This window comes from Diorhabda carinulata, chromosome 3 (genome assembly GCF_026250575.1).
Source record: "Diorhabda carinulata isolate Delta chromosome 3, icDioCari1.1, whole genome shotgun sequence".
In the NCBI taxonomy this organism is placed as follows: Eukaryota; Metazoa; Arthropoda; class Insecta; order Coleoptera; family Chrysomelidae; genus Diorhabda; species Diorhabda carinulata.
In genome coordinates this window covers 17,645,681-17,658,330 of record NC_079462.1, presented here as the reverse complement: position 1 = coordinate 17,658,330, position 12,650 = coordinate 17,645,681, and the positions used below count along the sequence as shown (strand labels likewise).

The 12,650-nt window shown below is 30.7% G+C and overlaps 2 protein-coding genes across 3 annotated transcripts in view; both read left to right on the top strand.

Annotated features, from left to right (window-relative positions):
- Nucleotides 1-9,293, top strand: part of LOC130891804 (RNA polymerase II-associated protein 1) — a 28,792-nt gene extending 19,499 nt beyond the window's left edge. For both annotated transcript variants that reach the window (XM_057796779.1, XM_057796780.1), the window contains exons 13-16: nucleotides 3,635-4,027; nucleotides 6,462-6,828; nucleotides 6,888-7,075; nucleotides 9,111-9,293. In XM_057796779.1, the coding sequence (XP_057652762.1) occupies nucleotides 3,635-4,027; nucleotides 6,462-6,828; nucleotides 6,888-7,075; nucleotides 9,111-9,278 (1,116 nt within the window). In that variant the 3' untranslated portion in view covers nucleotides 9,279-9,293. The remainder of the gene's footprint in view (nucleotides 1-3,634; nucleotides 4,028-6,461; nucleotides 6,829-6,887; nucleotides 7,076-9,110) is intronic.
- A 952-nt stretch (nucleotides 9,294-10,245) lies between these two features.
- On the top strand, nucleotides 10,246-12,262 carry LOC130891803 (peripherin-2-like). The gene is made up of 5 exons (XM_057796778.1): nucleotides 10,246-10,552; nucleotides 10,781-11,074; nucleotides 11,164-11,410; nucleotides 11,491-11,637; nucleotides 11,733-12,262. Exons 1-5 carry the CDS (start codon nucleotides 10,284-10,286, stop codon nucleotides 12,213-12,215), a joined length of 1,440 nt encoding a protein of 479 aa, XP_057652761.1. The 5' UTR covers nucleotides 10,246-10,283; the 3' UTR covers nucleotides 12,216-12,262.
- The last annotated feature ends 388 nt before the right edge of the window (nucleotides 12,263-12,650 follow it).

The window sequence follows — 12,650 nt, the reverse complement described above, 5'->3', positions numbered from 1 at the left end:
GCTTTTGGACTGTAACTGTAATGATAAGGATTATCTGTGGTGCTCTTCAAGTATCGTCGAAATACTGGAAGAATACTTATTTGTTTGTCTTGCCTTACGCTGTTGTTGAATTTTGATCAACTAAATTTAAAACCATATTTTTGAAACGAAAACCCTCAGTCCCAATTTTTTTAAATGTATCCATTTTATAGATGGGATCTCATTTAAGCAACATAAAATTTTCAATTCACATAATGCTTACTGATTAATAATAATTATTATTATTATAACTTTATCAATACTTTATAACAGCATCCGTTATTACTTAATAATTTTCAAATTAAAATATTCCTAAAACGGTACACAGTATCGAGTTTTATCAAGAGTAACTTTTTGGTGTAAAATTAAATGATGTATAAGTTCACTTGAAATTTTCCTTAATAAATCTAATAATGAGAAAGTTATGTTTAATAATACTTGGTACGAGCCGTGTAACTAGCGCCCTCTTTGAGAGTCAGACATAAAAACAAATTCAATTGATGTATCAGCTTCCAAAACATATTCATTCATAAATCGTAAAAAATGTGTAATTTTTTTTCTTTAATACCCTTTATCCTGAATACAAATGTCGTTACGAAAATTTTGTACTGAGCAAACCCCAAATATTTTTCAGTTTTCTATCTATCCTAGAGACCGGATTATCTTTTTTTGAAACACCCTGTAGAACGTAAGAAGTTTTTAATGCTCTTCAAACATGAAAACGATCTATCTGCGCTACAGTTTGTTACAGCTAATGTTATAAATATTCGATAGGCAATTTCCACATTTGTCCAATTTGCCAAATTCAGTGATAACTGATAACTTTTCCTGACTTTTTTGTACATATTTTGCACAATTCAGAATCCATATTGTCATATTGAATTTCCGAAATTTTTTCATATATTTCAAATTCATTTCGCGTATCAGCAACAACTTTGATAATTGTTGATCACTTCAGCAATGATACAATCAACTTTTTGCTAACAGCATTAAAACTTGAGAGTAAAAAATACCAAACTATCTGAATAAATGCTGTCTCAATTTGCTCTAATTGAATTCGAATCCCTTTAGCTTCTTTTCTTTCAGTCGCATTTTGTTCGGTATGTTCTATAAGAATAATCAAAGTCTCAATTATTTCGTTCTGGGGATTTGTAAATGAGTAGCGTCTGACGATTTTTATTTATCGGATTAGGTTATAACATATGTTTATAAATCGTATTGTTTCACGTAGAATAGAATGGAGTTGTTAGTTTCACGATAAAACCTATATTATAAACGCTTGGAGTGGAATACATAACGTATCTGAGGCTTGGATAGGTCAAAACCGACATTTTCGTTGCGGAGCCGTATTTTCCGAACAGTGCATTTTGGTTAACTGCTGTGTGATAAAAAGGTAGGTCAAGGGTTTCTGAAAAATATATCCAAAATTTGCGCCAATTAAGGATGGGGTCATAATGGCGGCCGTTTGAAATGAGTGTACCACTTGAAGTGCTTACACAGCATATTCACAACGTAGACTTCTACATAACCAACAGGGCTCAAAAAATGTTTTTCGGAAAAATGAATATAGAATGATATCCCAATGTTTGAAAAAAATCGAAGACATCGATTTTTTTTGTTAGCGTTAGAGTTAGCCTTTCATTAAATCATATATTTAAATTTTTATTTGCAATGACATTATTGACTCTTGAATTGAATGAGTATTGTATAAACTCGCCTAATTTTTTAACATTTCTATTCTAACAAGTCCACGTCGATCAACCGCCCTTCACGCCACACGCCTTCGAATAAATGGCAGATCGGTGAGGATACTTCATCAAGATCTTCGATTTCACTTGTATAAAATAAAGGTTGTTCATTCTATTTACCTGGGTGATTATAAGCAGCGTCTCAGATTTTGTGAGGTTATGCTTTAGAGGTTTGAAGAAAATGATGACTAAATTAACAACTTGTGGATGAGTGATGAGGCACATTTTCACCTCTCCGTTTTTGTAAACAAACAAAATTTCAGGTAATGGGCGGAGGAGAATCCATGTTTGCTTCATGAAACACCTCTTCATGCTCAGAAAGTGACAATATAGTGTGCAATGTCGACAAATGGAATCATCGGTCCGTATTTTTTTTGAAAATGAGGCTGAAAATGCCTGAACTTCACCGTTTCAATGGAAACACGCTTTTTCAACAAGATAGTGCAACAAGCCACACAGCAATGAATGCGGTGAATCTTTTGTTCCCAAGGAATGTCTTATCTTGAAACGGGGATAAAACTTGGACCCCTCGGTCTCTCGACCTTACTGTCTGCGACTTCTTTTTATGGGGTTGTCTAAAAACGAAAGTGTTTGGAACTGATTCACTCAGTTCACCCGGTCCTCAAACAACGAATTCGTCACGAGATTGTAGCAATACCTGTTGATATGCTGCGAAGAGTTATGCAGAACGTTCAGACTAAACTTCATGAGTGCATAGGTGTCAACGGAGGATATTTGGCAGATGTAGTTTTCTAAAAATACTCTTTTATTCCCCATTAATGTATTAATACTTACAAAAGAAATATTTTTACAACCACTTATGAAAATGATAGAGTTTTACCTAAGAAAGTAGCTTATTTCACATATGTACTAAAAAATAACAAAACATACATGTATTGAAATGTTAGGGATACCATAAATGTAATGCAACATTACAAAATCCACTGCAATTTAATAATTGTTATAATAACTTTACATTTAACTTTTATAACGTCTCAGAAAAAAAGTAAAACAAAATCATTAATAATTTTTAGTTCTTGTTAAGTATCTAATATAGTTACAAAAAATTTATTGTTATATTGTTTATTTTTCTGTTGTTTACTTATAAAATATTTCATAATCATTCTTTTCGTTTTTATCATCTCTACTATTACAAAATGAAAAATATTTTATAGGATTTTTTAACTTTTCAGCACACTTGTGTATATACTTTTCAACACATGTGTGAAGTTGTTTGACTTTCTTATTTAAAAAATACGTTTTTTGAAGAATTTTTTACCTGATTGTAGAAAAAATAGTGTACGCAACTCGTTGGAAAGTGTCTTTCGCACTCGTTAAGTTTCAGTAACAGTAACTAGTGCTTAATGTATCTCTTTTCAAACTCATTATGTAATATATGTTTTTTTTTCAACAATAAAATAATTTACGAAATCTTCCCGTTTCATTGCCGAACCCGTTATTGAATTCAGGCACGGTTTGGGAATATGCATTATTACTTAATGAAAAAGACTATAAAAGGGCTTAACAAAGTGCTTAATATATTGGAAAGCAACTATTGTGTGCGTTATCACACTTTCTCAACATGTTGAACTACCTTTGACATTTATGAACGTCTAGAGTGAGTCACGCTTCCTTTCATTCTGTTTACCGCTTAACAATTGAGAAGACACAACCTGAGTTAACACAATTGCTGTAAAAACTTGTGCTTTGGACAAGAGACATTGAATTTATTCTCATTTGCATTGTAAGATTGTCAAATATTGATTGAAATATAGAAATAGTTTTATCAGGTATTCCAACCAAGAAACTAAAATTATCCCTTAAGTTAATTAATATAATTTTATGTATACGTATAATTGTGATTTTAGGTGAAAACGACATTTTTAAATCATCCAAACATTCGAAATTACCTAATTTCATTACAAAAACTAGAAAAATATTACCTAACAAGTCATTGGTTCGCTAGACCAGAGGCAATGTTCTTAATGAATATTTTGAAGTCTTCGGTGGTGATTAAAAACGAATTGGATACTTCTATTTTTTACGATTTGGCAGTAAAATGTTTGTGCGTTTTTAATTCCGAACAGAGGAATGATATTAGGTTCATTCTAGCGAACATCATATTTTGTTCGAAATTTTATCCAAGTGAAGTGCTTATGAAACATTTAGATATTAGTCTAAGAAATGTCAGTTTGGAGATTTCATTAAATAATCTAAATGAAATTTTAAAGGTGTACACCCAGATATTAGGATTGCAACAAGTAAGTATATATACACTACCGGTTAAAAGTTTTCGTCCATCCTATAGTTTGCGAGATATACAACAAATAAAAACACTACGATCGATTTTGATATTTATATTTCAAAGAAGAAATACAGAGAAGAATATAGTAATAATAAAACTGTAATCATTACATATTGAAATTTTTTATTCATCGATGTAACCCCGTTTTGTTGTTATTAATTCAGTGCACAATTTTGGCACTCTCTGTAACAATTTCGACAAATAATCGTCGTTTCATGATATTCCGAAGATGTGAAGTGAAAGCATGTGCTACTCTCTGATTTCCCTGTCCAATTTGTCCCACAACTTAATCGGATTGAGGTCGGGTGACTGTGACGGCCAAATCTTTACTTTCAGTACATTTTTCCTCTCCAATTCTTTCAAATACTTTTTGCACAGTTTCGTGGACTGCTTGGGATAGTCATCCTGGAAGATACATTTTCTGCCGATCAGGGGTTGGCCAGGACGTGCTTTATTTGCATTCCGTTTTTCCTTTAACCTTCGCACAAACTCTCTTCTCTTAGACCCAAAAACCTCGAACTTTGACTTATTACTCTATACAACTCTCAATTTTCTCAATCTCGTTTTATCTCTAGAAGTACTCAAAGGCAGATCTCTAGATTCATTGATCTAAGCTGTCATCTCTAGGCCCGTAGTGGCTCCTGGTGAATTCGGCGGAATTGGTACCGTTACTTTTGCCTAAACTATTAAGAATTGCGATTAACGCAAGCAAGTCTGAATTTTCGAGAACGAAAACAAACTTCTCAAAAAGATATCTTGATGCAAAAAGTATAAATCACAGCACGTTCTTGCTTCTTACTGCGCTAACTGGGACTAAACTACAATCATAAACACCAAAGAAATAACTCCCAGTTAAAGAATAATACACAAATCAGCTGGTACTGGCAAGTTTTAACTTGTCGCTCTGCGCTTTTATATAGTGAACAAATAACGGACACTATTATTTTTGTTTGTAAGACATCGTTTCGACCTTCGCTTGACAATATGAAAGAGAAATTTATTTTATTTTGAAATTTAAGGAATGGATTATGGGGTATTTTATTTATTTAATTCATTAAATGCAAAGTAATTAATTAGATTATTTTTTATTTTAAATTTTTTTTTTTTCATTAGGAGGTTTACCCCCATTCTTAGGATTTTTACCTAAATGGATTGTAATCAACAATTTAGTTTTAAATCAAACATACACTTCAAGGTAATTTTAATTATTACAATCCAACCTTAATCACCATCTACTTTTATATATGATTGACATTTTCTTCATTATCAATTTTAATAGTAGAAAACTTGATTAAATCTACAAATTTTATTCTTTTTATTTCTAAATACATTCACTTTACTTAGCTTATACCTTTGTACTGGGGTTTCAAATATCCTTTAAGGATTTAAGTTGAGTTAAACTTTCAACCTTCAAAGTTTAATATAGATTTTGTCTAAGCCTTGAAAATTATTTACCTTTAAATTTGCAATTATATATCATACTTGAATATAAGACCTGCTAAAAGAATAATATTATTCGTAAATAAATTTACGGTTTATCACTTGAACTAAATTATATTACCGAATAAATAAATAAAAAAATCTGGAATAATTTTATAAAGTTTATTACACTGTTTATATTAAAAAATATAATATTGATAACGATTTTCTCTGAAAATCTGATGCATTGATTTATATCAATTTAACACAGTCTGATATTATTTTGAGTCTGGTAAGAATTTTGTACATAATCATAAAATGAATAAAAATTGCCCATTCTGTGTAATCGAATGGATCTGGTGGTTCAACTGTCTATTTGACAATGTTCGCCATTTTTCTCTCCTATATTTTTGGTTTCCACTTCTGTTATTTTGATTTCTATTTCAGTCATCTTATTTTCACTTCTCCAGTTTTGTCTTTTTCTATTTTGGCATGTCTTTTCTTTCGTTTATATACACAAATGGATTTCCAAATGCCCTTCTCCACATTGCGGGTTTTATAACCAAGGAAATCAGAGGCTCTGATTCTCTCGTTGTAGCAAAAGGAAAACGATCGACTTTTCTTTTCAGTCTTGCATAATGCAGTTCCTCACTAAAAATTAACAATTTGGTTTTGAACTGTGATATAAATATTCAACATTGAAATTTGCAACTTGATAAATAAAAAGTATCAATTTTTTTTCAATTTAATTCAAAGTTTAAACTTATTTTCTACTTCTTATTGCCAAACAGGTATGATAAAAATGAAAAGCTATTAATTAAACTGTTCTGAAGAAATACATCAGTTGGCTACCAGTCAGTGGATTATACTTTTCTCCTTGCAAGCTATTGGAGACGTTTATATACTTTCCATTTAACACTGTTTGTAATATTTAGATTTTAATAATAATTTTAATGTTTATTGAATTTTAGGGTTCGCCAGATTTTTCTAGATCGTGTTGTTTGAACATAAGTGTGGGGAACGTTATCCCAATGGACTGGATCTACACACCAATACTGGTATTATACTCAAACCAACAACAGAATAAAAAGGAACAAGATGAACAAGAGCAAGTTTTTGTTATAAGTAACTGTCTTCGTTGGATTTTAATCTATGAAACTTATTTTCCTTTTTTGGCATCAAGAATAAATCCTACCGACAAATTTTGTAGGCTTGCTTGTGTGTTTTTAGGTAGCGACAATTTATTTTTAATTCCAGAAATTCACGATTTATTGGAACTTTGTTTGAAGAATGTTCTCAAGTACGAAAGAGAGTTAAACTTTGATAACGAAATACAAGGTACAAGTATACATTATTTTCTGGAACAAATTCAGATGCAAAATAGTATCAACTTTTAGGTTTAAGTAATTTTCAAGATTTCTACACCCAGTTATTAGAACAATATCAAGGAGTTAGTTATGGTGATGTTTTGTTTGGAAATATAATTGTTGTACCTTTAGCACAAAAACATAATCTGCAATTTAGGAAAACACTTTGGTCGGAATATATGGGTGTTGTTCAGGTGTTTAACATGACTCCAGAACAAGTATGTAGCAATGTGTTAAATATTTACGATATAAGTGTCGTAAAGATTAATATTACTAAATGAGATGGGAACTTTGTCAAACGAGGCCGTTAGGCCGAGTTTGATAACCCATTGAATATCGTAATATGAATTTAAGATACGAATATAGTACATTATTTTACCTACTACCAATTATGTTAATTATTTACTCAAAATTAGTCAATATTCCTGAAATTAATGATATTAGAATCATGTAACAAGCAAGCGTTGCGCTCATTGTTGATTTATTTTGCGATCTGTCAATTTTGACGCGTACACTTCAGTTTGCTGAATAAACATCACTAATTGTACAGGTGTTGTGTTTAATTATTATAATAAATGAGGTAAATGAGTGCGGTAAAGTATCTCATTACGAAACTTATATTAGTATCGTAAAGTAAATTTTCTGAATGGCTTCAATAACAAATCTAAAATCAATTAACTTAACTCAGGAGTGGGAAAATACTTCTAAGCGTGGGCCATGATGAGATTTTCAAAATGTCTACCGGGCCGGAGACCGTATGCTATGGACAAACAAAAATGTTTTGGCTGTTTTTTTCCTACCCAAGAAATTTTTTGAGAAAAACGCTAGAAGTGTCATAGATAATAGTAATAATAAATTGTCTTGCTTACTTACATGCGATATCTTTATATCAATTACAGAAAGTGAAAATTCGTGATCATAATTCTTCTGTCTCTACTTCAATCAATCGGTTAAAATTACAAATTCGTTGATATCTTTAGAATCCATTTGCGAAAATACTGATTTTAGTATGCATAATATTTTTTAACAACCAGAGTTTTTGACTTTCTTTGATTGCATTGTATAAAATAGACTTTGAATTTTTACTTTTTATCCATATAATACAAAAGTTGCTACTTGTTTGGAGATATGACTGAATATGTCAAATCTGACATTGCCAACATAAAGTTTGACATTTTTAATGGTGAACGTACTTAGAATGTGTTGTCATACGAGTGCTATTTAAGTTGTTTACAGATACTTGAAACATCTGTCTTGGTCAAAAAATGGAATTATATCACGAACATTTCTATGACTTTCTACGTAAATTAAACCAACAGCAGTGTACCGATTATCTCGCTTCGACTTTTAGTCATGAAGCATCATCTGGAGCCACCGTCTTACGCTGGTTTTTCGAATTCAATCGTGGTCGCACTTCGTTACAGGATGAATTTCGTGAAGGTCGTCCAAAATCGGCTGCCAGACAACATCGATGCTGTGCGTAAACTGATATTGCAAGGTCGTTATGTGATATATGAGATTGAGGCATAATTGGACATTATAGGCCACTCACTTACATTCGATATTGCATTGATGCAAAGAAATGCTGAAAAAATTCAATAGCGGAGGTTCAAAAGTCGTTTATAAGATCGCAACAACCGACGAATCATGGATCTATGCATATGAACCCGAAACTAAATAACAAACAATTGTATGGTCGTTCAAGATGAGCAAAATCCAACAAAATTCGTTCGCGAACGAAGCACCTAAATGCAAATGGTCGTCTATTTTTTCGGAATAACTGAACATGTCGCCACCGCTACATTGGAGCTCAAAACCAATGGCAGAAGACAAATCATTGGCACCCAATGAGTTCTTCTTATTCTCGCAGATCGAAAATAAATTGTGAGGTCAATGTTTTTCTACACCGGAAGAAGCGGTTGATGCGTTCCAATCACATGTTCTGGAGTTACCTCAATAGGAATGGACGAAATTCATCTACAATTGGTTCAAATCATGCAAAGTGTATTGATCTTAATAGAGAAAGTTTTGAAAAATAATAAAGCTCTATCCAATTATAAATATTTGTTTTTATTTTTCTATATTAAAACTTGAGTAGCAACGCACGTAGTGACAGAACTCGAAATTCTCACATTTTTGCGTGTGTAAATCTGGTTAAATTTAGATGTGTAAGTGCCAAACATCTTTCGATTTAGAATTGACAGCCAAATAGGTAGTACTTGGAATGTTACTAATTTTTTTTTTAATTTCTAGTATAATGGTAATATTGATTTACTCTTGGAACCTCAAGAGGATGACATGTCTCTATTAAAGTGCTACAGAAGAGCTATAGTTAGTAACATGGTTAGAAAACATACTATACTATTCAAAATTGCAAATCATCATGTAGAAAGTTTTATTAAAAGAAAAAGAACGGAATAAAATATATTTGAAATATATTGGTGTTTTTATTTTTACCTGTTATAACATATCTGATTTCAATAATGACTATACAATATCAATAATTGCTGTGTTCCATCATAAAGAAAATGTATTGTGTATTCATTACATTGAATTAAAAAGGAGAAATAATCAAGAATATCACTGAAAATAGTATTATTATTAAAAGCAGCGATAGCTTTTACTTCTTTTACATACATACATATCGATCAATAAGCTTCCTATCTGATATATAGAGATGACTCAAAATCAAATTTCCATATTTTTCCATTGAAGTACGATCTTTCAAGTTTTTTACAATGGTAAATAAAAAGACTTGCGTGAATCTATAAAACGCTGCTTTTAACCAGGAAAAATACCGTTTGAACATATTCTTGACGTGAACGTATACCGCATTCTCAAAATCTGGCCCTAATGGCTACTGGCAGTTTCCATATTAATGAAAAAAGTTTCAAGGGAAGAAAATCTGCTTAATTTGAGGACAAAGAAAATGGAAAAGCGCTGGACTGTATAACCCTCGAATGCAAAGTAATTTGGCTTTAAAAACATTTATAACTAGTCCCTAGACTTATTGAACGTTGCTATGGTTATTATATTAACTACAAAGGAAGAAAATCCATGTTGAAACATAAGCCTAATTTGAGGACAAAGAAATCGGAAAAGTGCTGGACTGTATCACCCTCGAATGCAAAGTAATTTGTCTTAAAAAAACTTCACATTTATTATCTAGGCCGTGGACTTATTGAATATTGCTATAGCTATTATATAAGTACAAGGAAGTCGTTGAGGGAGATGCCTCGTTAACTTCTTTTATTTATTAATAAAAATGGTAAAATTTGACGCTGAATGTCCAATCAGTTATTTCATCTGACATTATTTCATCATTAAATATTAGTTGGTGAAACACTCTTAATATATTTCCAAATGTTTATTTTGACAATGTCAAAAATATTTTTACAAAAATTCTACAAATAAAACCATTGCAAAATGGCTGTGGGTATGTTTATATTATCCCAAAAGCAACGACAAAAGTTATCAATTATTTTTATAATTTTAAATATTTTTCAAATTATTATGGGATGTGGTATGACTGGATCGTCTCTTTATATAATTATTGCAGTTGCTCCAATACTACACCAAGAAAAATCGGAAATTAATTTCGTATTTGCAGTAACAGGACTTTATGGTACCCATGTAATGTTTCACTGGATAGTTGGAATTAATATTAGTCAAAGGTGTCTTAATAGTGCTGGGAGGTTAGTGTTTTTAAACAATAATTTCATAATATAGTTGTTATACAATAATATTTTATACATTTTTAAAATATATAAGAAATTTTCTAATGAATAATTATTTGAGATTTAGAAAATAACTTAACATATAAATTTTTTTTAATCAAATATTGAATTTTTATTCCACATAAACTGGATATCATAGTAAAAACTATCACTAGAATATTTAATATAATTATTCTAATTTTTCAGGAAAACTACAAGTAGCCTTTTTCTTTTATGGTCATGTTTAGGTACAGGCACTATACTTCAATTATTAATTTTGTCGCACTTTGCCAGAAAAATGAACAAGTACATTTCAAGATCTATCAAACAATCCATAATAACTGGAATGAACCAATATCTTCAGGATCTTTCATGGAAAGAAGTTATAGATAAACTGCAATACAGTCACGAATGCTGTGGATTAATATCTTTTCAAGATTGGCACGATGAAAAATGGTTGACAAAATATCACATCGATACTAAATCAACTGTGATTAAACAGTGAGTTAATTTTATAATTTTGGATTCATATTTTCTTGTTGTATATTTAGAAGATATCAAAAAAAATCTGATGTATATATTTTTTTCAGATTAAGAACAAATGATGAAGTTTTAACACTACCTGTTGTACCCTGGAGCTGCTGTAAAGTTGATTTCCCCATGCAGTGTCTACACGATCCAATTCAGCAGACAGAGTTCACACATTTATGGGTTGCTGAACCAACTTTTGTTACTGATTCCATTAACACAAAAGGATGTTTGAATATATTGAGAAAACCAATTACTTGGACTATTAATGCCTTTGTCACTGTTGTTTCATTTTTAACTATCATTCATGTGAGTAGAAATATTTTACAGGACTTAAAACATTAGATTTTCTACTATATTAGGTAACCTGAAAGTAAGAATCTGTTTAGGTATTAATTTTCATAGTATCCAGACTTTTGTACACATCATCAAGAAATTCTATTTTACTTGGTGATCCAGAAGAACCAGCACCTGGTTGGATATTCGGCAGAGGTGATTGTGGATATACAGGAGGTAAAACAGTTTTGGAGATAATGGTAAGTGTGGTAAATACTAGGTTTTCTTCTTAAATCTTTTTTTTCTACAAGTTTTTGGTTATTTTAATCTTTAATTATCAAATCCAATGTTTTAGGAAAATTATAGGATAAATTTGAGAAAACATACTAAAAACGATACTGAAGAGACAGACACATCAAATAAAAAATCATCTTTTAAGATACGTTTTTTAAAGAAAAAAGTAAAAAGTAAAACATTAGACGAATCTGTAAAAACTGATATAACTACCACAAATGATGCAGATACTATTTTAAACATTTCTGACTCTGAAGATAAAACAAAAGGAAAAGACATTTTGAAAATTAATAAGGACCCAAAAGTCATTGAAAACTCTACCAAAACTTCTAAGAAAGAAGAAAATGCTCGCAAAGTTCGCCCAAGAAAAAATGCTGAAAGCAAAAGCGTTAGTAATAAAATATTAGAAGCAGACGCTAAGAAGAAACCAAATATTTCAAATGAAAGAACTAAAATGAAAACTTTGATTAAAAACAGTAAGCCAGACAGCAATAGTAAAAGTGCTCGTTCCATGGAGGAAAAATTGAAAGAATTACAACAATGATGATTATTTTATAATGTAGGTATTAAAAAATATACTGTTGTCTTGTATTGCCATTTATTTCAACTTAGTTTAATCATAATTATTCGATTTATTTTCATAAATAATGTACCAATGTTTGGAAAAGAAAAATGGTGTGTTATGAATGAATTATAAGGTAACTGCTTAGTTGGACATTAACGATGCAAAATATGTTGAACTTCCTACTTTCACGACAAATAAAAGAAATTTATATATAAATATAAATTCTTTTTTAAAGGTCAATATTAAAATACTTTACAAAATCAGTAATCGACTAATCAAGCATGAGCATATCATAATCAAATACACTCCTCAACATTTTTTTTAATTTCCAATCTATAATAATTAGTATAATAGGCAAATTGTGTGACAATACAATTCAGTTGACTTGCTCGACAGGAATCCAGTGATTACTAT

Excerpts from the sequence above, each read along its gene's own strand:
- LOC130891803 (XM_057796778.1), top strand. The coding sequence starts at position 10,284 with ATGGCTGTGGGTATGTTTATATTATCCCAAAAGCAACGACAAAAGTTA. Across the intron at positions 10,553-10,780 it reads TGTCTTAATAGTGCTGGGAG|GAAAACTACAAGTAGCCTTT; the intron begins GTTAGTGTTTTT and ends CTAATTTTTCAG. Across the intron at positions 11,075-11,163 it reads AAATCAACTGTGATTAAACA|ATTAAGAACAAATGATGAAG; the intron begins GTGAGTTAATTT and ends TATTTTTTTCAG.